The 25,772-nt window shown below is 41.9% G+C and overlaps 1 protein-coding gene across 1 annotated transcript in view; it reads right to left on the reverse strand.

Moving 5' to 3' along the window:
- Positions 1-1,002: 1,002 nt before the first annotated feature.
- The window catches only part of LOC135095867 (zinc finger protein 554-like), a 101,177-nt gene continuing 76,407 nt past the window's right edge, over positions 1,003-25,772 (reverse strand). Inside the window, exon 3 of the mRNA XM_063997009.1 lies at positions 1,003-3,159. Coding sequence (XP_063853079.1) covers positions 2,429-3,159 — 731 coding nt within the window. The 3' untranslated portion in view covers positions 1,003-2,428. The remainder of the gene's footprint in view (positions 3,160-25,772) is intronic.

Below are 25,772 nucleotides of genomic sequence, written 5' to 3' on the forward strand. Positions count from 1 at the left end.
TATTATCATCAATATTTCAAGTTTATAATAATTCTTACAGGCTAAAATAACAAATAAGAAATCTGTATACATCTTTATTATTCATTTGGTGGTACACTATAATAATAATAATAATAATAATAATAATAATAATAATAGTGAAATAATAATAATAATAATAATAATAATGATAATAATAATAATAATAATAATAATAATAATAATAACAATAATAATAATAATAACGATCATTTGCCTCCATACAAAAACAAAAGTGGTTCTCGGTCTCAATTTCTTTCAAAATAATATTATACACTGATATTAAACACTTTCAACATATTACAGTATTCATTAACAATACATGCAATCAACTTGGCACTATGACAATCAGTTTTTACCACAAAATTAAAGTATTTACCTCGGTCACCATCGTGCCCCTCTTTGTCTGAGCGCGACTTGGCCATGAGTGACGTCCGCGGGCAACCAGCGGATTAACCTCACTCTACTAACAAGTGAGCATCGGCTTTGGTGCTTCATGTAGCACTGAGTACTGATAATTACACACACCACACGTCTTCTTGCAAATAGAAAACTGCTCAACATTTCATTCGTGATTACCGAGGAACAATGGCGTGAGGCGCATACGCTTTACCTACAGTAACAAATAACGTGTGAGAAATGTGAAGTAATGCTGGATATAACAATGTGAATCACGAACAAGGAAACAGAGAGAGAGAGAGAGAGAGAGAGAGAGAGAGAGAGAGAAATTATATAGGTAGACTTAATTTTTGTACCTGTATTTATAATTTAGTCAGTACAATCATTACTACTGAGAGAGAGAGAGAGAGAGAGAGAGAGAGAGAGAAATTATATAGGTAGACTTAATTTTTGTACCTGTATTTATAATTTAGTCAGTACAGTCATTACTACTGAGAGAGAGAGAGAGAGAGAGAGAGAGAGAGAGAGAGAGAGAGAGAGAGAGAGAGAGAGAGAGAGAGAGAGAGAGAGTTTCACAGGGGAGTGTTTTTGATTGATGTGTCTCTTCCTCTGTTTTGATGAAAAAGTTTAATTAAATTTTGCATTGTTCTTTTTTTTAAGTTTTTAAGTTGATATACTTTTGCTTTGATTTAGTTTATTGCTCAACTTAGTTTTGACTTGGTTGTTATTAATGTAATACAAAAAAAATAAATAAAAATAAAAAATAAAAAATAAAAAAGATTATCTGGCAGCAGTCATTGTTAGCGCCAAATAGTTCTGGCCTTGCTTTGCTTAGCAACATTTTCCGGAGGCCAACAAGGCACTGGATAGACTCCTTGGTGACCACGCTGACTTTTATTGAAGTTATCTTCTAAATAACAATGAAGGTTTTCACATTATTTTTCTCTCTTCTGATTGACAAATAATTTGTAGAAGTTATTTGTGTTAGCTTGGAGTGTTGGGACCTCCTGTACAGGCAACAATGGTAACTAACCACTTCATAATAACAAAACTTAAATGACTGTGTTATAACAATTAATTAGTGTGTCTGGGCTTTACCTTAATTGTTGGTGGTAAACATCCTTGCTGTGTGTGTGTGTGTGTGTGTGTGTGTGTGTGTTTTGCTGTCAAAATAATCTTTTTTTTTCCAATACTTTTTTTTTTGTTCAGCAGTTTTGTTTTCCTTTTTTTTTTTTCTTTCTAGTTGTCACTTCCCCTTTTCTTCATGTATTTTGCTTCCCAGGCTACTGAAGGTTTTTTTATTTATTTATTTATTTTTTGCTAGAGTGTGTTGGCATTACAGCAGCAAGACTGTACAGTGTAATGTGTTCTTGGCCAGCAAAGTGAAGAAGTGAGTAGAGAAATATGACAGACATTGATAACATGTCTTTTTGTATCCTGAGAATTCTGCCTGTGTCACCCTCACCACAGTCCTTGTACCACTGAAACACCTCCAGCAGGTGCAGCATGTAGAGGCACAATAGTACATGCAGCAGCGTCCAGCAGAGTGAAGGTGCACGGCAGGGGACCCCAGGGCTCTGTGCTGGGTCCCCTGCTCTTCCTAACTGATACAAAAGACATGACGCGCATTCTTACACCACCACGCCAGACGCCCGTGCTTGCCGAAGACTGCCATGGCCGTGCCCCAGCGTCTGCACGACGGCTCAGGCACACCCAGTGCACGCAAGACAGGCTGGCAGGGTGGTGAGGGACGCGGCTGCTCAGATACAGTGAAGCAAGTGTTGGGGGCGGTGCTTGTGGCCACCACGACTGTGCACCAAACACCAAACACAGGGAACTCACACACCACCGCTCAAAACGGAAAAGAACTTGGCGTTATGTTAGACACACACATTTATTGAAGGTCACACCTGCACTGCCAACAAAACAACTGCTGGGGCTGTTACTCCCTCACACCACCACCACCGCAGGCATGGGTGTGGCCCCACACATCCACACACAACACACCACCTCAGAAGTGGACCCTCATGTGCTTGACAATATCAGCCTTTGTCTTGAAACACTTGCCACAAACATCACACTTGAACTCCCTCAAGCCAGTGTGTCTGAAGGTGTGTTTATTGAGACGAGAAATGGTAGGAAATCTTTTTCCACACTCATCACACTCATAATTTCTAACACCACTGTGTGTCAATGAGTGTGAGGTGAGATAAGACTTGTGGGTAAATTTCTTCCCACACTCACCACACTCATAATTTCTAACACCACTGTGTGTCAGGGTGTGTGTGGTGAGGTTAGACTTGTGGGTAAATTTCTTCCCACACTCACCACACTCATAATTTCTAACACCACTGTGTGTCAGGGTGTGTTTGGTGAGGTAAGACTTGTGGGTAAATTTCTTCCCACACTCACCACACTCAAAATTTCTAACACCACTGTGTGTCAGGGTGTGGTACTTAAGGCCACGTCTGGATACAAAAGTTTTGTCACACTGTTGGCACTCAAACTTGCTCTCTCCTCTGTGGACAGAGCTGCCTGCCTCCAGGTGATTCTTGCCACCATGCCTGCGCCTCCCCACACCTGAGGCTGGCTGCTGCTGCTGCTGCTGCTGCTGCTGGCCACTCATGCCGCTGCCCGGCCTCACGGCCTCCACCACAGCACCACTCCCACCAGAACACGCCATGGACACAACAAGACTGGTTGGCGGCGAGCAGGGCGTGCAGCCTGGACTCTGCCTGGCACCTGGAACAACAGCGACAGTCAGCACACACTGGGCCAAGGGCTGCTTAACACACTGCCCCTGCCTGCAACACACCCTGCTTCCTGCCCCTTCCTTGCAACACTAGGCTACACACTGCCCCTGCCTGCAACACACACCCTGCTTCCTGCCCCTTCCTTGCAACACTAGGCTACACACTGCCCCTGCCTGCAACACACACCCTGCTTCCTGCCCCTTCCTTGCAACACTAGGCTACACACTGCCCCTGCCTGCAACACACACCCTGCTTCCTGCCCCTTCCTTGCAACACTAGGCAACACACTGCCCCTGCCTGCAACACACACCCTGCTTCCTGCCCCTTCCTTGCAACACTAGGCCAGGTCTGCACTCCCTCTAGCCTCCTGGCTCCCTGACCACTGTCCCTCACAAATTAAGTGCCACTCCTATGGGGCAGTGGCCCCCATTAGGTTAGGTATGTTAACACCTAAGAGTGTCGTGGTGGGTTAGGTTAGTAACCTAACCTAACCTAACTGGAGGGGCTGCGCCCCGCCCGGAACACCCCCCTAAGGTTACTAATCTAACCTAACTTATATCCTTGAGATCACTGTGGACTTAGTTAGTGGAGGCGGCGCGCTATTAATTTAATTACTACGGCCTTACAAAAGCCTTCCCCACATTGAAAACATCACAGACATGTTCTATAGTAAGTACTCTATCACGTTGCAATGTGTTTTTAATTAATAGAGAGGAGGTCCAACCCTGCAGTGTTACCATAATAATAATAATAATAATATAAAAGAAGAATATGTAAATGCACTCAAGAAGTATTATGAGAATAAATCAATTAATATAGATAATAATGAATGAACAATAGCATATCAGTCAAGACAACACGTGGATGCAGCATTCACGATAAACACTGATGATATTGTTGCGCCCACCCTTCACTCCGGGCGGGCGTGTTATCCACAAGGGCACGGGTCGAGAAACAACACCAGCGGGGCCTCAAATAAGTCACACTGAACGCCAGGACAAGGCACACACACACACACACACGAGGCCGGGGCACAGGGGAAAACACGGGCACTATTTCCTAGGTTTATTGACAAATCCTCCGCAAGTACACTGCTTTACAAGTTCACAGGGGCACCACAAGTCTCCCAGGGCACGACAGGCACTCAACAAGACACTCAACAGGCAGGGAAACACTTCCAAACAGACAGGCACACACTGGCTTCCTCTCGGGCCAAGCGTCTCCTTTCTTTCAGTCTCTCTCTTCCCGCTACTCCCAGTGCTGCCACCTGCAACAGTTCAGCCACCCGCACCCATACCCCTGCTGTAACACTATAAAACCAATGGAAGATTGTAAAATTGAGTTAGAATACCAGATAAAAAAGACAAATACTGAAAAAGCAGCAGGACCCAATGAAATTAAGACGAAACTCCTTATTGCTATGACACACAACGATAAATGTAAAACAACTCTCGTACAAGCATTAAATGATGTCTGTTACTGTGTGTAAAGCGTATGTACCTCATGTGATTATTCCTCGGCATATATAAGTGAAATGTTCAATAGTTTTCTATTTGCATGAAAACGTGTAATATGTGTGAGTATCAGTATTTAATGCTATATTAAGCACCGAAGCCGATGCTCACTTGTTGGTAGTGTGGGGTTAACCTGCTAGTCGCCTTCGGGCATCACTCACGGCCAAGTCGCGCTCAGACAAAGACGGGCAGGATGGTGACCGAGGTAAATACTTTAATTTTGTAGTAAAAACTGATTGTCATAGTGCTAAGTCAATTGCATGTATTGTTAATGAATATTGTAATATGTTGAAAGTGTTTAATATCAGTGTATAATGTTATTTTGTAAGAAATTGAGACCGAGAACTTGTTCGCAGTTCTTACGGTCATGCCTACCTCATCAATAAACGTCAGAGAGAGAACTGCCTTTCCTCGACCCTACGATGATGGGTGTGATCAGTAAAACAGATCACCTGAGAGCCAATTGATGCCCAGCCGGTGCGGCTACAGTAAGAACTCGACCTACAAGCAAGAAATTGGCTCCATGTGAAACCGTAGCAAGAGTGAGTCACAGGACGAGGGGACGCTGACGTAAGCCTATAGGTTGACCTCTGAGGCCCCGGGGTCAGCTCTACCCTTGACGACAACCACTCCCTTCTACCCACTGTGCCTCGCCACCATTTTGTAGAACCCATGGTCACAGGCAAGAAAGTATAATAGTATGTATGTGCACTGAATTGAGTAGCCTAAGTGAAAATTACCCACAATTAGCTAGTATTAAGAGTGGTAATTTTAAATTGCTCTTTCAGTGTCTCAGTATTGATACAATTAAGTTGTTAGATATGTCTGATACTGAGGAAATTAATGCCGTAGATGGCCTTAGGGAAGGTGAGGGTGAGCAAGTGGACAGGGATCAAACTTGTATTGAAGAAGTTAGTGTCAGGGAGCGAGTGCCAACCGATAAAGGAAGAGAATATCAAGTCAGTGTAACCAAAGGAAGAGCAGAGTCCTGTAAGCGTAAATGGAGCAGTGTTACCAGCAAAATTAAGAAAGGATTAAAAATTGTAATTAGCCCTTTTGAATTAGAGCCCATGTCAAGTGAAGTAATAGAGGCATTTCAGCAGTATTATGTGGAATACACAAAGCTGGTGGAACTAGAGCCAGAAAGGTCAGAGGAGCTAAATGAAGAGCTGGAACACAATCAACAAGTTCACCATGAAATATTAGAAAGTATAGAATGTAAAAGAAAGGAGTTAAAGAATGACAGAGGATCAATTTGTTCCAGCAAACGGTCTAGACATTCTAGAGTCTCATCTACTTCATCACGTTCATCAGCAGCACAAAGAAAGCAAGAAGCAGCAGCAAAGGTAGCCAGACTTGGAAAGGAAATGGAATATCATGATAGTTTAGCAGAGGCAGAAGTTATGTTAGCTAAGACTAAAGCAGATGCAGAAGTTATGTTAGCAAGAGACGAAGCAATGTTCTCAAAGAAAAAGAAAGAGAGAGATTTAGCAGTTGCTAGTGCAGAACTTAATGCTCTTAGCTTAGTTGAAGAAGAAGTAAAAATGCTTCCAGGTAATGATGAAAGTGTAGAGAAGCAAAGTTATCTTCAACAATACATAGAGTCACAAAATGAAATGAAAGCACAAGCAATTGCAAATCAACAAAGTGACAATGCCATGCCTCACAAATATGTTACATTCCATGACCCACAGAAACCTTCTTCTTGCAATAGAGATAATGAATTGATGACAAATGAAGTAGATGGACAAATATTTAGTGAACCTCAGGTAATAAATCTCAACCCTACAGCTCAAAGTCTTGTACCAAGCTCTCGTAGACACACTCATAATGTCAACACGCCTAATAATGTGAATAATGTGAGACAGAATCATCAATCCTTTTCCCATCCTGGGGGAACCTTTGCAATCAACATACCTGATCCCAAGTGGAGCCTCCCTCCAATAGAGCCTAACACTTTTGATGGAGAACCCATGGAATTTCCAAGTTGGTTGAAAAACTTTGAAACTTATGTAGAGTCTAAAACTTCTGTTGGTAAAGAGAGACTTGCCTACTTAGAGAGGTATACAACTGGTGAGGCAAAGAATGCCATTAAAATGTTAATGCACTTTAACTCTGATGCTGACTATGTGCAAGCAAAGAAAATTCTTAGTGATAGATTTGGAAACAAAAGCATCATAGCTGATGCTTACACAAATAAGTTAATGAATTGGCTACCAATCTCTCCGCATAATGGTCCAGCATTAACAGCTTTCTCAGATTTTTTGAAGTGCTGTTTAGCTGCAATGAAACACACTTCTTATTTGTCATTTCTGAATGATCCTAGAGAGCAGAGAAAGGTGCTAGCAAAACTCCCTGAACATGTTGTTCATGACTGGAGAAAGCAAGCGATGATATATCTTGATACTAACAGTAATAACACTTCTAGTAGCAATGAAGAGCACCACCCACCCTTTGAAATGTTATGTGAATTTGTCCAGAAAGAAGCAAAAGGAGCAAGCAATCCATTTCTTTCCTGGAATTCAGTAAGTAAGGAAGTAAATGATTGGATCAAAACTCAAACATGGGCAACCAATTGGAAACCAAGGGAATCAAACATCATGACAAAGAATAGAGGGAGTAGAACTTTCATGGCTAAATCAATTGAGGAAAAACCAATGTGGTCATTCCAAAGTAAAGTAAATGTACAAGCCAACAAACAGTATCCCAAGGACCAGGAAAGGAAAGGACGATTCTGTCACTACTGTACAAAGGATCATGATTTAGATGATTGCAAGGAATTTGCCAAACTTGATGGTAATACTAGGTACAAATTTGCTAAAGAAAAACGGTTATGTACAGGGTGTCTAAAAATGGGTCACAAAGGAAAGGATTGTAGAAGAAGGAAAGTTTGTAAAGTATGTCAGAGATACCATCCCACAGCTCTTCACAATGATGACATGACAAGAACTGAGAGCCAAAAGGTGCCAGCACAAGCAACTCAGCCTAAAGATGATAAACCCACAGTAGTAGCCAATAAGGTCAAAGTTACAGAATCAGTGACACATGACATGCACACCATGATAGTTCCTGTATGGTTACATCATGTTAGTAACGAAGAGAATAAATTTTTAGTGTATGCCCTGCTGGATGAGCAGTCTGATGCTTCATTCATCAAGGAAAGCACTCTGAATAAATTGGGAGTTAGTGGACCATCAGTGTCACTCAATATCCACACAATAAGTGGAAAACAAATCACTGATTCTATCAAAATTCATGGACTTAAAGTAAGAGGTTATAATGAAGAAGTGGAAATATCAGTCCCTTCAGCATATTCAACAGAAAACATTTCAGCTGGACGGAGTCAGATACCAAGGCCTGAGACTGCTTGTGACTGGCCCCACTTAAAGGCAATCTCTGACAAACTAATGAAATATGACCCAAACATTGACATAGGACTTCTCATTGGTCTTGATTGTGCAGAAGCCATTATGGCAGAAGAGCAAATAGCAGGTGATAGTAAGAAGCATCCCTATGCTCGTAGGACAGAGCTAGGTTGGGGGATCATTGGTAAAATCTCACCCCATTCAAGTCCATTGGAGGATACAGTGGTAGTCTACAGAACAGTGACACAAGAAGTAGAAATCAATGAAGAAAAGAGGGTTAATTTCTTAGTGGTTCCTACTAAAACCAAAGAGATGATTAATCCTTCTCAAGTGAGAGATATGTTTGAACTTGACTTCAGTGATAGAAAGTCAGCTGACACTCCATTATCATATGAAGATAAAAGGTTTATGAGTAAGATGAAAGAAGGAGTACATCAGCTGAAGGATGGCCATTATGAGTTGCCCCTTCCTCTTAAAGATGATAAGGTCAAGCTTCCAAACAACAAACTATTAGCAGAGCAGAGACTCAAGAAGTTAAGAGCTAAACTTGAGAAGGATAATCAACACAAAGGTGATTACAAAGTGTTCATGGATGATATGATTACAAAAGGTTATGCAGAGGTTGTACCGACAAAGGATTTAGTTAGGAATGATGGTAAGGTCTGGTACATTCCACATCATGGAGTCTATCATCCAAGAAAGCCAAAGAAGTTGAGAGTCGTATTTGACTGTAGTGCAAACTACAGGAACCAGTCATTAAACAGTCACCTGTTACAAGGCCCAGACCTTACCAACAAACTTATTGGAGTATTGTGTAGGTTTAGGCAAGAAAGCATTGCACTTGTATGTGATATAGAAGCAATGTACCATCAAGTGAAGGTCAACCCAGAACACAGAGACATGTTAAGATTCCTTTGGTGGGAAAATGGTGACATTAATAATAAGATAGCTGAATACAGGATGACAGCTCACCTGTTTGGAGCTACTTCATCTCCAAGTGTAGCCAACTTTGCTCTTAAGAAAGCTGCAGATGACTACGGGTGTGGATCTGATGCAGCCAAGTTTGTAAGAAACAACTTTTATGTTGATGATGGTTTGAAGTCAGTAGCTACAATGGATGAAGCTGTCACTCTTATTCAGCAGAGCAAAGAATTATGTTACAAGGGAGGTTTTAACCTTCATAAGTTCTTGTCAAACAACAAAGATGTATTAGCTGCAATTTCTCCTCATGAGAGAGCAGATGGAATTAAAAGTTTGGATTTTAGTAAGAATGAAGACACACTGCCTATAGAAAGAACTTTGGGAGTTGAGTGGTGCATAGAATCTGACACATTTCAATTTAGAATAAAGCTGAAAGACAAGCCACTCACCAGGAGAGGTATTCTGTCAACAGTGAGCTCTATATATGATCCATTAGGTCTAGTGTCACCTCTCATACTGACTGGAAAGCAAATTTTACAAGAATTATGTAAGAATGCAGTTGATTGGGATGATGAGGTGCCAGATTATGTCAAACCTAAATGGATAAAATGGAAGGATGAGCTGCACAAACTAGATCAGTTAAAGGTACCTAGATGCTACAAACCTGATGACTTTGGGGAAGTAGAAAAGGTTGAACTCCATCACTTTTCAGATGCCTGTCAAGAGGGATATGGCCAGTGCTCATATATTAGATTAATTAGCAAGACTGGCCAAATTCATTGTGCATTAGTAATGGCAAAGTCACGTGTCACACCTCTAAAAACCATAACAATTCCCAGACTAGAACTAGCAGCAGCAGTGGTGTCAGTTAGAATCCATAAACTCTTGAAGGGAGAACTTGAGTATAATAATGTGGAAGAAGTATTTTGGACAGACAGCAAAGTAGTCCTTGGTTACATTGCAAATGAAGCAAAGAGATTCCATGTATATGTTGCAAATAGAGTAGAAACAATAAGAGATCACACTTCACCAGATCAGTGGAAATTTGTAGAGACACAGTATAACCCAGCAGATCATGCATCTAGAGGCATGACAGCAGATGAATTGTGTAATAGCAAGATCTGGTGGAATGGCCCAGAATTCCTTTGGCAACATAGCAAAATGGATAGCCATTCCCAGTACAAGGTCATAAATGAGAATGATCCAGAAGTGAAGAAAGTTGTATGCCATACTGTAGGTACACAACAGCCCACAGATATACTAGAAAGACTTGAGTATTTTTCAGATTGGTTTAAAGCAAAGAGGGCAGTTGCTGTATGCCTCAAGCTTCTGAACAGCTTCAGAGGAAAGGGTGATGGCACTACTAAAGTAAAGGGGAACACATATAAGCCAGTAAATGTAGCAGAAGTGTCAGAAGCTGAAAATGTAATTATAAAACAACTGCAATCAAAGGCATTCCAAAAGGAAATAAATGTACTGAAATCATCTGCTAACCATAATTCTTTAATTAAAAGAGACAATGGCAAGGGAACAAAAGTGATAGACAAGACCAGTTCCCTCTATAAGTTAGATCCCTACATTGACAAAAATGGTATCATGAGAGTAGGAGGAAGATTGAGGCTTTCTAATTTGACAGATGAATCCAAACATCCAGTCATCTCATCCTCCCCAAAACATCTCACATAACCCAGCTGATAATATGCCACCATCACAAAAGGACAAATCATCAAGGCAGGGGCATAACTTTAAATGAAATCAGGTCATGTGGATACTGGATAGTAGGAGGATCATCCCTAGTATCAAGGCACATTTCAAAGTGCATTATCTGTCGTAAAGTTAGAAGTACAACACAGGGACAGAAGATGGCAGACCTACCTATTGACAGACTACAACCATCACCTCCTTTTACATACTCAGCAGTAGATTTCTTTGGCCCTTTCTATGTCAAAGAGGGGCGTAAAGAGCTTAAAAGATATGGAGTGCTCTTTACTTGCATGGCATGTAGAGCTGTGCACATAGAGACAGCCAACAGCATGGATACAAGTTCCTTCCTAAGTGCATACCGTCGCTTTGTAGGACGAAGAGGGCCCGTAAGACAGTTGAGATGTGACCAAGGAACTAACTTTGTAGGAGCCAAATCAGAGTATGAGAAATGCTTAAAAGAATTAAATAACAATAAAATCAGACAAGAACTCGTGAAAGATCAGTGTGACTGGATTGTTTTTAACATGAATGTACCCAATTCCAGTCACATGGGAGGTGTTTGGGAGAGGCAGATACGCACAGTGAGAAATGTACTCTCTGTGTTGCTTGATCAGCATGGTACTCAGTTAGATGACCAAGATCTGAGAACCTTCCTAGTTGAAGCAGAAAATATAGTTAATGGTCGTCCCCTAACTGTGGACCATCTTAACTCCCCAGAAAGTCTTACACCGTTGACACCCAGTAATTTGTTAACTATGAAAACAAAGGTAGTACTGCCTCCTCCAAGCATTTTCATTAAGAAGGACCTATACTGCATAAAGAGATGGCGCAGAGCACAATACCTGGCCAACCAGTTCTGGTCCAGGTGGAAAAAGGAGTATGTGCAATTCCTACAGCTTAGAAACAAGTGGACAACACCAAAGAGGAATCTCAGTGTAAATGACATAGTTATCATCAAAGATCAGAATTTAGCAAGGAACCAGTGGAAACTGGGAAGAGTAACAGAAGTATCTCCTGATCATGATGGCCTAGTAAGAAAGGTTAAGGTCCTGGTTTCAGACTGTAATCTCGACAACCAGGGAAGACACATAAAGGCAAACAGGACCATCATAGAGAGGCCAATACATAGTCTAGTATTGCTGTTAGAAGGTAATGCATAATAATAGACCGGAGCATCCCCGCCAAGGAGCCAATGTAACAAAACATATTATGTGCTAATCCTAGTTTTAAGGTACATACTAATCTTAATTTAAGGTAAATTGTTACACAATTTAGGGGAGCCATGTTACTGTGTGTAAAGCGTATGTACCTCATGTGATTATTCCTCGGCATATATAAGTGAAATGTTCAATAGTTTTCTATTTGCATGAAAACGTGTAATATGTGTGAGTATCAGTATTTAATGCTATATTAAGCACCGAAGCCGATGCTCACTTGTTGGTAGTGTGGGGTTAACCTGCTAGTCGCCTTCGGGCATCACTCACGGCCAAGTCGCGCTCAGACAAAGACGGGCAGGATGGTGACCGAGGTAAATACTTTAATTTTGTAGTAAAAACTGATTGTCATAGTGCTAAGTCAATTGCATGTATTGTTAATGAATATTGTAATATGTTGAAAGTGTTTAATATCAGTGTATAATGTTATTTTGTAAGAAATTGAGACCGAGAACTTGTTCGCAGTTCTTACGGTCATGCCTACCTCATCAATAAACGTCAGAGAGAGAACTGCCTTTCCTCGACCCTACGATGATGGGTGTGATCAGTAAAACAGATCACCTGAGAGCCAATTGATGCCCAGCCGGTGCGGCTACAATGTCAGTGATGCAGCAATAATCCCGGATACATGGAAAACATGAAATACTAAATTACTGGAGAAAAACGCAAAACCAGCAATAAAAGCTGCGAGTCCAATAGCCCTTATAGACACCACAGATAAATTATTAATAGGAATCATAAAAAAATAATAATAAATAAAAATGAATAAATAAAATGCAGACATCTACAATAAAACAATATATTAATGGAAGAACAAAATACATGTACGGAAAACAGAAGAGCAGCAGACAATTTATTTATACTAAATTACTGTATACAGAAGAGTTAGGAATATAAGAGATCACTTATATTAATATCAGTAGACTTTGCAAAGGCATTCCACAGGTATAAGCAGAGAAATGCTAAAATATAAGATACACCCAAAGTTAATTGACCTGATCACTAAAGTATATACAGAGGACAACACCAAAATATTCCTTGATGATAAAGAAATGTGTAGTATTGAAATAACGAATGGTATACAAGGATGCAATGGGTCAACTGTTATATTTCTTATGGTGGCATATCCTATCATCGAAAAACTTAACCAATCCAATGCTTAATTCAGGAATGATGTGTGTGTGTGTGTGTGTGCGCCTTGGCCTCAGTATTTTTGGGTGATGATGGAATGCTTCTTGTAATTAATAAAGGTGAGGATAAACAAAATATAAAGTTAGTAATAAAAGAACCATTAAGTGGGCCTTCTTTCATTAATGTTTAGTGCCCTTTGCCAGTGGAAGGAGTATTGAAGCAGTGAAGGAGTCCCTGGAGACAATGTGCATGGCGTGCCAGCTGTAGCAATGGAAGGAGTATTGAGGCAGTGAAGGAGTCCCTGGAGACAATGTGCATGGCGTGCCAGGTGTATCAATGGAAGGAGTATTGAGGCAGTGAAGGAGTCCCTGGAGACAATGTGCATGGCGTGCCAGCTGTAGCAATGGAAGGAGTATTGAGGCAGTGAAGGAGTCCCTGGAGAGAATGTGCATGGCGTACCAGCTGTAGCAATGGAAGGAGTATTGAGGCAGTGAAGGAGTCCCTGGAGACAATGTGCATGGCGTGCCAGCTGTAGCAATGGAAGGAGTATTGAGGCAGTGAAGGAGTCCCTGGAGACAATGTGCATGGCGTGCCAGCTGTAGCAATGGAAGGAGTATTGAGGCAGTGAAGGAGTCCCTGGAGACAATGTGCATGGCGTGCCAGCTGTACCAATGGAAGGATCTCAACTGGGAAGAAATTGCAATATATATATATATATATATATATATATATATATATATATATATATATATATATATATATATATATATATATATATATATATATATATATATATATATATATATATATATATATATTTTTTTTTTTTTTTTTTTTTTTTTCATTGAAGGGTTTTCCTGAAGGGTTGGACGTCTATGAAAAGACGTGGAAAAGTGCAGGGTGGTATCATCAGCGTAGGAGTGGATAGGACAAGAAGTTTGGTTTAGAAGATCATTAATGAATAATAAGAAGAGAGTGGGTGACAGGACAGAACCCTGAGGAACAGCACTGTTAATAGATTTAGGAGAAGAACAGTGACCGTCTACCACAACAGCAATAGAACGGTCAGAAAGGAAACTTGAGATGAAGTTACAGAGAGAAGGATAGAAACTGTAGGAGGGTAATTTGGAAATCAAAGCTTTGTGCCAGACTCTATCAAAGGCTTTTGAGATGTCCAAGGCAACAGCAAAAGTTTCACCAAAGTCTCTAAAAGAGGATGACCAAGACTCAGTAAGGAAAGCCAGAAGATCACCAGTAGAGCGGCCTTGACGGAACCCATACTGGCGATCAGATTGAAGGTTGTGAAGTGATAGATGTTTAAGAATCTTCCTGTTGAGGATAGATTCAAAAACTTTAGATAAACAGGAAATTAAAGCAATAGGACGGTAGTTTGAGGGATTAGAGCGGTCACCCTTTTTAGGAACAGGTTGAATGTAGGCAAACTTCCAGGAAGAAGGAAAGGTAGATGTTGACAGACAGAGCTGAAAGAGTTTGACTGGGCGAGGTGCAAGCACGGAGGCACAGTTTCGGAGAACAATAGGAGGGACCCCATCAGGTCCATAAGCCTTCCGAGGGTTTAGGCCAGCGAGGGCATGGAAAACATCATTGCGAAGAATTTTAATAGGTGGCATGAAGTAGTCAGAGGGTGGAGGAGAGGGAGGAACAAGCCCAGAATCATCCAAGGTAGAGTTTTTGGCAAAGGTTTGAGCAAAGAGTTCAGCTTTAGAAATAGATGTGATAGCAGTGGTGCCATCTGGTTGAAGTAGAGGAGGGAAAAAAGAAGAAGCAAAGTTATTGGAGATATTTTTGGCTAGATGCCAGAAATCACGAGGGGGGTTAGATCTTGAAAGGTTTTGACATTTTCTGTTAATGAAGGAGTTTTTGGCTAGTTGGAGAACAGACTTGGCATGGTTCCGGGCAGAAATATAAAGTGCATGAGATTCTGGTGATGGAAGGCTTAAGTACCTTTTGTGGGCCACCTCTCTATCATGTATAACATGAGAACAAGCTGTGTTAAATCAAGGTTTAGAAGGTTTAGGACGAGAAAAAGAGTGAGGAATGTACGCCTCCATGCCAGACACTATCACCTCTGTTATGCGCTGAGCACACAAAGACGGGTCTCTGACACGGAAGCAGTAGTCATTCCAAGGAAAATCAGCAAAATACCTCCTCAGGTCCCCCCAACTAGCAGAGGCAAAACGCCAGAGGCACCTTCGCTTAGGGGGATCCTGAGGAGGGATTGGAGTGATAGGACAAGATAAAGATATGAGATTGTGATCGGAGAAGCCCAATGGAGAAGAAAGGGTGACAGCATAAGCAGAAGGATTAGAGGTCAGGAAAAGGTCAAGAATGTTGGGCGTATCTCCAAGACGGTCAGGAATACGAGTAGGGTGTTGCACCAATTGCTCTAGGTCATGGAGGATAGCAAAGTTGTAGGCTAGTTCACCAGGATGGTCAGTGAAGGGAGAGGAAAGCCAAAGCTGGTGGTGAACATTGAAGTCTCCAAGAATGGAGATCTCTGCAAAAGGGAAGAGGGTCAGAATGTGCTCCATTTTGGAAGTTAAGTAGTCAAAGAATTTCTTATAGTCAGAGGAGTTAGGAGAGAGGTATACAGCACAGATAAATTTAGTATGAGAATGACTCTGTAGTCGTAGCCAGATGGTGGAAAACTCGGAAGATCCAAGAGCGTGGGCACGAGAGCAGGTTAAGTCATTGCGCACATAAACGCAGCATCCAGCTTTGGATCGAAAATGAGGATAGAGAAAGTAGGAGGGAACAAAAAAGGGGCTACTGTCAGTTACCTCGGACACCTGAGTTTCAGTGAGGAAAAGAAGATGAGGTTTAGAAGAGGAGAGGTGGTGTTCTACAGATTGAAAATTAGATCTTAGACCGCGAATGTTGCAGAAGTTAATGAAGAAAAAGTTGAGGGGGGTGTCAAGACACTTAGGGTCGTCGACGGAAAGGTAGTCCGACCTGGGGACATTTATGGTCCCCTCCCCAGATGGGGACTCCGAGGCTGGTGTAGGAGTCGCCATGATTTTAAAATTTTTGAGTGAAGGGTGTGTGTGTTATTAGGTGCTTGTAGTTTTGTGTGGAGCAAGAGAGTTGTCTTTAGAGGGCAGGCTGTGACTGCCCCCTTGTGTTGTGAGACACAAAGGGAAACGTTCAGTGAGGTCACAGCTGGGTTTAATGATAAGTTCACAGCACCCCCTGAACAGTGCTTTAGACCTCACTGGGAGTAATTATCGTTTCAGCAGGTGTCTACTGCGAATTGACCTGTGGGTGAGACGTCGCAGTGAGGCTGGTAGATACCTATCAGCGCCAGCATTTTTAATTGTCTCCGATTTCCTGGGGCAAAGGGGTGTCTTAGCTAAATTTGAAATCGATGTGCAGGAAAAGTACTGCATGAATTGCTGCACAAGTGTATCTAAAATTAAAAACATAACCCTTAATTTTAATATTCATACTTACTGGTGTATGATAAGGCTTTGTTAATTGAATTATAAGATAAAACTAAAAATAGGTAATGATTTTTTTTTAAGTAAGTATGAACAGTAAAAATAAAAGGATGTTGATTTCGGCTTGTGCATTTTATCTGGGAATGTTGAAAAATATCAGATATCACTGACACGTCCTGTATATGAAACTAATCAGTGAAATAAAAAAAAGAACAGCACCGCTGGCGGACGTACGACGTACTCATCTTGATCATGATTCTTCAGTTAAAGAAAGCGCCGCGCGCCGTTAGAAAGGAGTGTAAAGTGTAAACAATAGCCTCTCAGTTCTGCCGATACAAAGGCCTTTACTTTGCTTTACTATATCCAGAATAGGGTATAGCTCGTTCTTTCTGGAATTTTCTTAATTCCGCTGTAGTCCATGACTGTGGCGGTGATGTGTCCATTGTGCAGGGTAGTCGAGTAAGCGTGGTCCTGTGTTTTGGTTTGCTCGCTGCCCAAGTACCCGAGGATAGTGATCGTACCGCAAAAATAAAGTCTCTGATACAAAATTATATTTTATTTACATTAAATGGATTTGCCTGTTGTTTAGTACATGAAAATGCAAGTATATATTAGTATACTTCCATTGAGGTCAGTAGAAAATTACAGATTGCCTGCCTTGATACACTTATAGGCTCTTTTAAGAATATCATCTGAAATTATGAATAGAGGCTCAAACAATGTCATGTGCTGTCAGTTATCACGAAATTAATTGACTTAAAATTCAGATGCATTACTGTGCAACGATACACCTTTGTAAGCTTGTAAAACCTTGCCCCAAAAAGTATTTATTTTCCGGCGAGAATAAAAAATTCTGGCGCTATCTGGTATCAAAACGCTCACTGCAGTTGAAGCCTTGAGAGGTGACATGGGATGGAGCACCTTCAGAGAAAGACTGACAAAAGCCACACTTAGGTACAAGATTAGGCTTGAGAGAATGGATGATGCAAGAATAGCAAGGAAGGTGTACCTGTGGAATGAAAGTGGAAGCAAATGGAGGAAGAGATGCATGAGAATGACAGACAGGAATGGATTGCAAGTTGTGTGGGCGATAAGAATGGCTGGTAGGAATCAAAATGAGCGTGAATGGGTGGTAACAAGAGGAGGCAGAGTGGGAGCCGAATGGGATGTGAGAAAATGGAAGAATGAGACAAAGAAGTGAAATGTGTGGGATTGAATGAATGGAAGAATGAGATGGAAAGAAAAAAGACCCTGGAATGGTACAAGGAGAAAGAGGCCCCGAGGTATGAAAGGTGGTATGATGGAAGCCTGGGTGGTGATCTTCTCTTCCGAGCGAGGGCACAGTGTATGGATGTGAATGCAAGGAATTACAGGTGGTCTGAGTCCCGCAGCAAAGTGTGCCAGATGTGTGACATGGGAGAGGATGAGACGGTGGAACATGTGGTGCTGGAGTGTGTGCAGTATGCCAGAGACAGGAATGAGATGATGCAAGTGATACTGACTGAGTTAGGGCATGATAGGAATATAGGAATGAAAGAGTGGAGAAGACGGGAAAAGAGTGGATGGTGTTGTTGCTGGGACTGTGTAGAGCAGGGGTGTCAAACTCATTTATCCCAAGGGGCCAGATTTCACCTTCACATTCAATGTGCGGGCCAGATAATCACGTATGACCATAATAATATTAATAATAATAATAATAATAATAATAATAATAATAATAATAATAGGTAATTATATAATAATAATAATAATAATAATAATAATAATAATAATAATAATAATAATAATAATAGGTAATATTATAATAATAATAATAATAATAATAATAATAATAATAATAATAATAATAATATATTCTACCTTCACTCGCGTTTGCACACACGTAACCAAAAGATAAACCAGTAAAGAAAAGGAAGCATCATTTACCTTAATTCCTGGTCGTGCTGCTCCCAGAAACTTGGCACCTCTTGGTCTGTACAAGTTCGTCTATGTGTTTGGCGCCAGAGACTGAGCAATGGCTACTTTCAGTGTTGAGTTGAGGTGTTCATTAGTGAGCCGAGACCTGAGTCCAGACTTGTTCAAGTTCATCAGTGAGAAGAGTTGCTCACAGACATAGGTACTGCCGAACATTGACATAATCTTTGATGCCAAACATTTGATTCGAGGATATCTTGGCCCAACATATTGATAGAATGTACCAATATCAACACTTGAGAACTTTTCCTTCAACGCAGAATCGCACTGAAGATCAATTAGTTCTAACTGAATATCCTCTGGTGTCTCATCAGGATTTGCAGCGAAAGGATTTCGAAAGATCGAGAAATCACTCTCAAGGTTCTTTAAGTCTGCAAATCTTTCTCCAAATTCGTTCAGTAACTTGGAAATCATGTTGCAGTACTTTTCTCTGCTGATAATTCCACGAAACTCAGGTGTGCTTTGCAATGATTTCAGTGTAGGAAAGTGTGCAGCATTATTCGCTGCTAGTTGACGTTCAAAAAGTTTGAGCTTCACCTCAAAAGCACGAATGGACTCATGCATGTCTGTCACCAATTTATTGCGACCTTGCAGTCTTGTATTGAGCAAATTCAAGTGTTCTGTCATATCTACCATGAAGGCTAAATCTTGAAGCCAATCATAGTCTTTCAGTTCCTGGACATTTCTTCCTTTGTTATGCATGAAACTTTGTATTTCACTTCTTAATTCATAAAAGCGCTTCAGCACAATTCCCTGGCTTAACCAACGAACATCAGTGTGATAAGGCAGACCGTGAGAGTGAGTTTCCTCCAATAGGCAGTTGAACTGTCTGTGGTTCAGACCTCGCGCTCGTATAAAGTTTACTGCCTTGACAACAACATCCATAACGTGATCCATCTTTAATATTTTACTGCAAAGCACTTCCCTGTGAATTATGCAATGAACACTGTGAATTTGATGGTCTGAATTCAGGGTGAGTAGTTTTTCCTTTAACTTTGCTGTCACGCCAGCCTTTCTACCAACCATTTGAGATGCTCCATCTGTTGTCAGACTCACAGTTTTCTTCCAGTCAACACCTATCCTATCAAGTGCACCAGTCAAACTCACAAATATATCATCCCCTGTTGTTGTTCCTTTCATTGGTACTAATTCCACAAATTCTTCAGTTACCTGCATATTTTCATCAACACCACGTATGAACACTGCTAGTTGAGCTATGTCAGTAATGTCTGTACTTTCATCGATTGCTACAGAAAATGCTACAAATTTAGCAACTTTTTCTTTGAGCTGACTATTAAGATTTTCTGACAGTTCATTTACTCTTTCTGCAACTGTATTTCTTGAAAGGCTTATGTTTGCAAATGATCTACGTTTTTCAGGGCAAATATCTTCTGCGGCCATCATCATGCATTTCTTTATAAAGTCCCCTTCTGAAAATGGTTTCGATGACACAGCTATTTCCCGTGCAATCCTATAACTTGCCCGTACTGCAGTGTCACTGGCTTCATGAACACGCTGATACACTGACTGCTGCCTTTTGAGAGACTGTTCTAGCGTCTTTACTTTTTCTTCACGAAGTTTTCCACTATACACATCATACTTTGAAGCATGAGTGCTTGTGTAATGTCGCCGAATGTTATATTCTTTTGACACCGCTATAATTTGGTTGCAAATCAAACAAGTTGGTTTTCCATTCACTTCAGCAAAAAAGTAAGATATTTTCCACTTTTCCTGCATCACATGATGTTCTTCAGTAACTGTTCGCTTCTTGGAAATCATGATGAGATGATTATGCAGTAAGAGTCACACCAAAATCTGACGCTGTGACGCTCTCGAAGGACAAAGCAGGACTGAAGTCAAAGGCCGATTCTCGGTGAGACGGAGGAATGACGAGTTATGGTCACGTCTAATACATGTATATTACGGAGCAGGGCCCGTACGACTACGTGTATTCTCGTCACCTATAGTCACTGGCTTTGGAACGCAGTCGACGAGACGAAATGGTCACATGATTTACGTAAAAATATATGAGAATAATTCATTCACTACAAAACACGATAGAAAACTTGAAGCAGATGGTAAAGTTCCTGCTGGTGACATTGTGTTTGCAATCACTTACTTTAATTAAGAAAAATACTTTTAACAATAACACACACACACACACACACAGAGAGAGAGAGAGAGAGAGAGAGAGAGAGAGAGAGAGAGAGAATGTTGGCGGGTGGCGGCGAGCCGGACACACACACACACACACACACACACACACTTGACGAGGTTGGGAGTTACTATACCACAGAGGAACATCACCGCCCAAAAAATATAATAGTATCTTTATATCTTTATATAATGACTTTAAAATGCAAAGGGCTGGCTGGCTTAATCATTCCTGTAAAAAGACCAACTGTAAGACTGAAATATGAGACGTGCCGCGGGCCGCACATAGTAGTGTGGCGGGCCGCATGCGGCCCGCGGGCCGCGTGTTTGACACCCCTGGTGTAGAGAGGCGAATGAAAGGATGATTGAGGCGGTGAAAGAGTTTCTGGAGAGAATGTGGCGTGCCAGGTGTATGAACAATTAGGATAGAGGATGCTGTTCGTTTCTCTTTTTTTTTTTTTTTTTCTCCTTCTACAGGAGTTGCCGATCCAAAGGCCTGGCTCAGGAGTGATCCTGTACCACCTGTACCATCAAGATCAAGATCAAAATGCGACGCCTCTGTGGGCGAAATGACTTAATTCTATATATATATATATATATATATATATATATATATATATATATATATATATATATATATATATATATATATATATATATATATATATATATATATATATATATATATATATATATATATATATATATATATATATATATATATATATATATATATATATATATATATATATATATATATATATATAAAACCTAAATTTTGCTGTATTTCGAAAGTGGCAGTTTTGCATAATATTTGGAATAATTACATATGTACGACAATTTTACCAGAAGTACAAAAATTTCAACCTGTGTAGTACGATAATATGGCCAAAACAATCTGGCAGTTCTGAACTCTACGAGCCTAACAGAATCTCATGACGTCCTGAAAGAAGGTTTGAAGTTGTACGTGTAAACATTGACCAAAGAACACCAAAATTCACATGAACGCGGCGCCCACACCAAAATTACTAGAAGTGAGGAAAAGGAAGTCAAGGTGAGTGTGTCTGGCCAAAAATCGCCTTAAAATGGCAAGAATGGACGCTGTTACCACCACAAGGAACAGAAGGGGAGGGAGCGGTGTGTTTAGGGAGAACTTCCGGGACGGGACAACAAACTTTTCTTATTTCCCCACGGAGGGAGGAAGTTGCGGAAAGAGGAAAAGACGGGAGATGTTTGGACTCACTCACCTGCTTGACTCACCTGCATGGCTACCCTTTCTTGACATATGAATAGACAGGTAGAGGTTATTTCAGATGAATGTAAGGGCAGCGCGGATCTGCAGGTGCGCCAAACCTTACGGTATTTTACTGTTTCCCCAGTATTAACGTGGCTTTCCTTACCCTTCTTATCAGAGAAGGGCACTGGTCTACCCTGGTGAGGGGGTGTTCGTTCGTGCGTGTGTATGTCACATCTGTTGGCAAGCGTGAAATTGTTCACGGTGATTGGTTCCTTTGTTTGAGAATGCAGCTGCTGGCCAATTAAAACATGAGGGATTAATTTAGCCAATGACAGCGCTTTACTTCATCCTGAGGAGGGAGAAGCGCTCAATTTGAAATATTTGAGTTAGTGCGAGGAAGAAGTCTGTCTGTTGCTGCCATTATTTCCAGCGCACCGCCACATTTTGTGAAGAGAAACAAGGTGACCACTTCTTATTCATTTCTCTGCCTTGCCAGTTAGGTTAGGTGACTTTAGTTAGGTTAGGTTAAGTTAGTTTGGTTTGTGTGGTTAGGTTTGGTTAAGTTATGTTTGGTTAGGTTAGGTTAGGTAGTTTTGTCAGGTTGTTAGTTTGGTTAGGTTTTATTTGGCTACTTTAGGTTAATTTAGTCAGGTTAGGTTAGGTTAGGTTTGGTTAAGTTAGTTTGGTTAGGTTAAGTTAGTCTTGGTTAGGTTAGGTTAAGTTAGGTTTGGTTAGGTTAGGTTAGCTACTTTAGTTAGGTTAAGTTAGCTAGTTTGGTTAGGCCTGTAAGGTGGAGGTTGAGCGGAATGATGTCGCTTTTCTCCGGAGTGGTGAATCTGCTCCACCCGGATCCTCGTTGCTGGATCCACTTGTTGCGGTGGATTGTTACCCTCTAATTTAATTCATTCCCATCACCACTAACCTTGCTGTTGGAATGACAGTTCCCACAAACACTCCATTTAAATTCAAATTATGTTGAAAGGCCGGGGGCAAATGTGAGTTTTTTTTTTTTTTTTTTTTTTTTCTTCACCTCAGTTAAATTGTCTGTGTGCATGATTTGGTTAGCCTTAGATGTTAATGAGTTAGGTATTCTGTACACAGCATTAATACTGTGATAACATTTTAAACAGTAAGTATTCTGTACACAGCATTAATACTCTGATAACATTTTGAACAGTAAGTATTCTGTACACAGCATTAATACTGTGATAACATTTTGAACAAGTATACCGGGGAAAAACTGTGTTTGTGTCCTTGACGACCCAGTGAAGTGTGGGTGGGTGACCCAACTTTGGGCTGTGACCCAAGGGTTAAGAACCACTGACCCAAGGTGATGCACTCTTCCAGGCACTTGCTGTGAGAGAGAGGGGAGACCTGTGCACCGCTGTGCTGCACTGTGCTTGGATGTCCCTGGTTCACTCCTGAGGCTGTACCATTCTTGCCCCTATTGTGAGTATGTCTCTGTGTGTGTGTGTGTGTGTGTGTGTGTGTGTGTGTGTGTGTGTGTGTGTGTGTGTGTGTGTAGTTGACAATTACTGAAGGGTTTGTGACTTGACCCGTCCCACAAGTGACAAAGACGGCATCACGTTGGTTGGTGCTTGCAGAAATGGCTCTTTCTGAGACGTGGGTACAGTTTGTAATGGCTGCCACTCTTCCCTGCTCCACAGACCAGGCCAGCATCCAGGCCGCCGCCCTGCCTGGCACTGACGGCTGTCTGGCCTCCCCGAGGGTCCCTGCAGGACTGGACGCAGCGTGTGCTGGCGGGAGTGGTGCTGCGGTGGAGGTCGTGAGGCCAGGCAGCAGCATGAGCGGCCGGCGGCGGCGGCAACAGCAGCAGCAGCAGCAGCAGCCAGCCTCAGGTGTGGGGAGGCACAGGTGTGGTGGCAAGAATCACCTGGAGGCAGGCAGCTCTGTCCACAGAGGAGAGAGCAAGTTTGAGTGCCAGCAGTGTGACAACACTTTTGTATCCAGACAAGGCCTTGACTACCACACCCTGACACACAGTGGTGTTAGAAATTATGAGTGTGGTGAGTGTAGCAAGAAATTTACAAGTAAGTCTAACCTCAACACACACACCCTGACACACAGTGGTGTTAGAAATTATGAGTGTGGTGAGTGTGGCAGGAAATTTACCCACAAGTCTTACCTCACCACACACACCCTGACACACAGTGGCGTTAGAAATTATAAGTGTGATGAGTGTGGGAAGAAATTTACCCAAAAGTCTTCCCTCAACACACACACCCTGACACACAGTGGTGTTAGAAATTATGAGTGTGATGAGTGTGGGAAGAAATTTACCCACAAGTCTAACCTCACCAGACACACCCTGACACACAGTGGTGTTAGAAATTATGAGTGTGGTGAGTGTGGGAAGAAATTTACCCACAAGTCTAACCTCACCAGACACACCCTGACACACAGTGGTGTTAGAAATTATGAGTGTGATGAGTGTGGGAAGAAATTTACCCACAAGTCTAACCTCACCAGACACACCCTGACACACAGTGGTGTTAGAAATTATGAGTGTGGTGAGTGTGGGAAGAAATTTACCCACAAGTCTAACCTCACCACACACACCCTGACACACAGTGGTGTTAGAAATTATGAGTGTGATGAGTGTGGGAAAAGATTTCCTACCATTTCTCGTCTCAATGAACACGCCTTCAGACACACTGGGGTGAGGGAGTTCGAGTGTGATGTTTGTGGCAAGTGTTTCAAGACAAAGGCTGAGATTGCCCAGCACGTGAAGATCCACTTCTGAGGTGGTGGTGTGTGGACACATGGGGCCACACCTGTACCCGTGGTGGTGGTGGTGGTGGTGGTGGTGGTGGTGGTGGTGGTGGTGGTGGCCGTGCCTGTGTGTGCTGTGAGGGAGTCATGGCCCCAGCAGTTTTGTGTGGTGGTGGTGGTGGTGGTGTAGGGGAGTCATGGCCCCAGCATTTGTTTTGTTGGCAGTGCAGGTGTGACTTTCAATAAATGTGTGTGTGCAGTAAACCTTTGTTTGTGTATTCACCAGGTGTAGTATACAGGGCCTCAGCTACAGGAATATATTGTAGTGAGGCAGCCCCTCTCTCTCCTTGCCTCAAGTGTTTGTGTATTCACCAGGTGTAGTATACAGGGCCTCAGCTACAGGAATATATTGTAGTGAGGCAGCCCCTCTCTCTCCTTGCCTCAAGTGTTTGTGTATTCACCAGGTGTAGTATACAGGGCCTCAGCTACAGGAATATATTGTAGTGAGGCAGCCCCTCTCTCTCCTTGCCTCAAGTGTTTGTGTATTCACCAGGTGTAGTATACAGGGCCTCAGCTACAGGAATATATTGTAGTGAGGCAGCCCCTCTCTCTCCTTGCCTCAAGTGTTTGTGTATTCACCAGGTGTAGTATACAGGGCCTCAGCTACAGGAATATATTGTAGTGAGGCAGCCCCTCTCTCTCCTTGCCTCAAGTGTTGTATTTCCGTTTCTTTTTGTCTCCCTTCACATGTTAGGTTATGTTAAGTCTGGCACCATCTTTGCCTCTCTCTCTCTCTCTCTCTCTCTCTCTCTCTCTCTCTCTCTCTCTCTCTCTCTCTCTCTCTCTCTCTCTCTCTCTCTCTCTCTCTCTCTCTCTCTCTCTCTCTCTCTCTCTCTCTCTCTCTCTCTCTCTCTACAGGTGAGGGAGCACACAAGTGTAGCAGCTAACAGTTTCTGTGTAATTGTCGTGGTGGTGACTTTCCTCCTCAAGTCCTTGTCCTGGAAGGGAAAGGCTGCCCTTGTGTTCCTCACCATCCAGTCGTGTCACCAACCGTGTTGTCTGTGTGCCGGACGTTAATTTTGATTGTGATTTAACGTGCTTGTCCCGCAAGGATCGCCGCAGTGACCGCCTTTGTTTAGTATTTTGTGAGCCGCCGCAATAGGTGGGTGTGGTGATTGTTTCCTGGATTGCTTGAGT

This window comes from Scylla paramamosain, unplaced genomic scaffold (assembly GCF_035594125.1).
Source record: "Scylla paramamosain isolate STU-SP2022 unplaced genomic scaffold, ASM3559412v1 Contig2, whole genome shotgun sequence".
Lineage (NCBI taxonomy): Eukaryota > Metazoa > Arthropoda > Malacostraca > Decapoda > Portunidae > Scylla > Scylla paramamosain.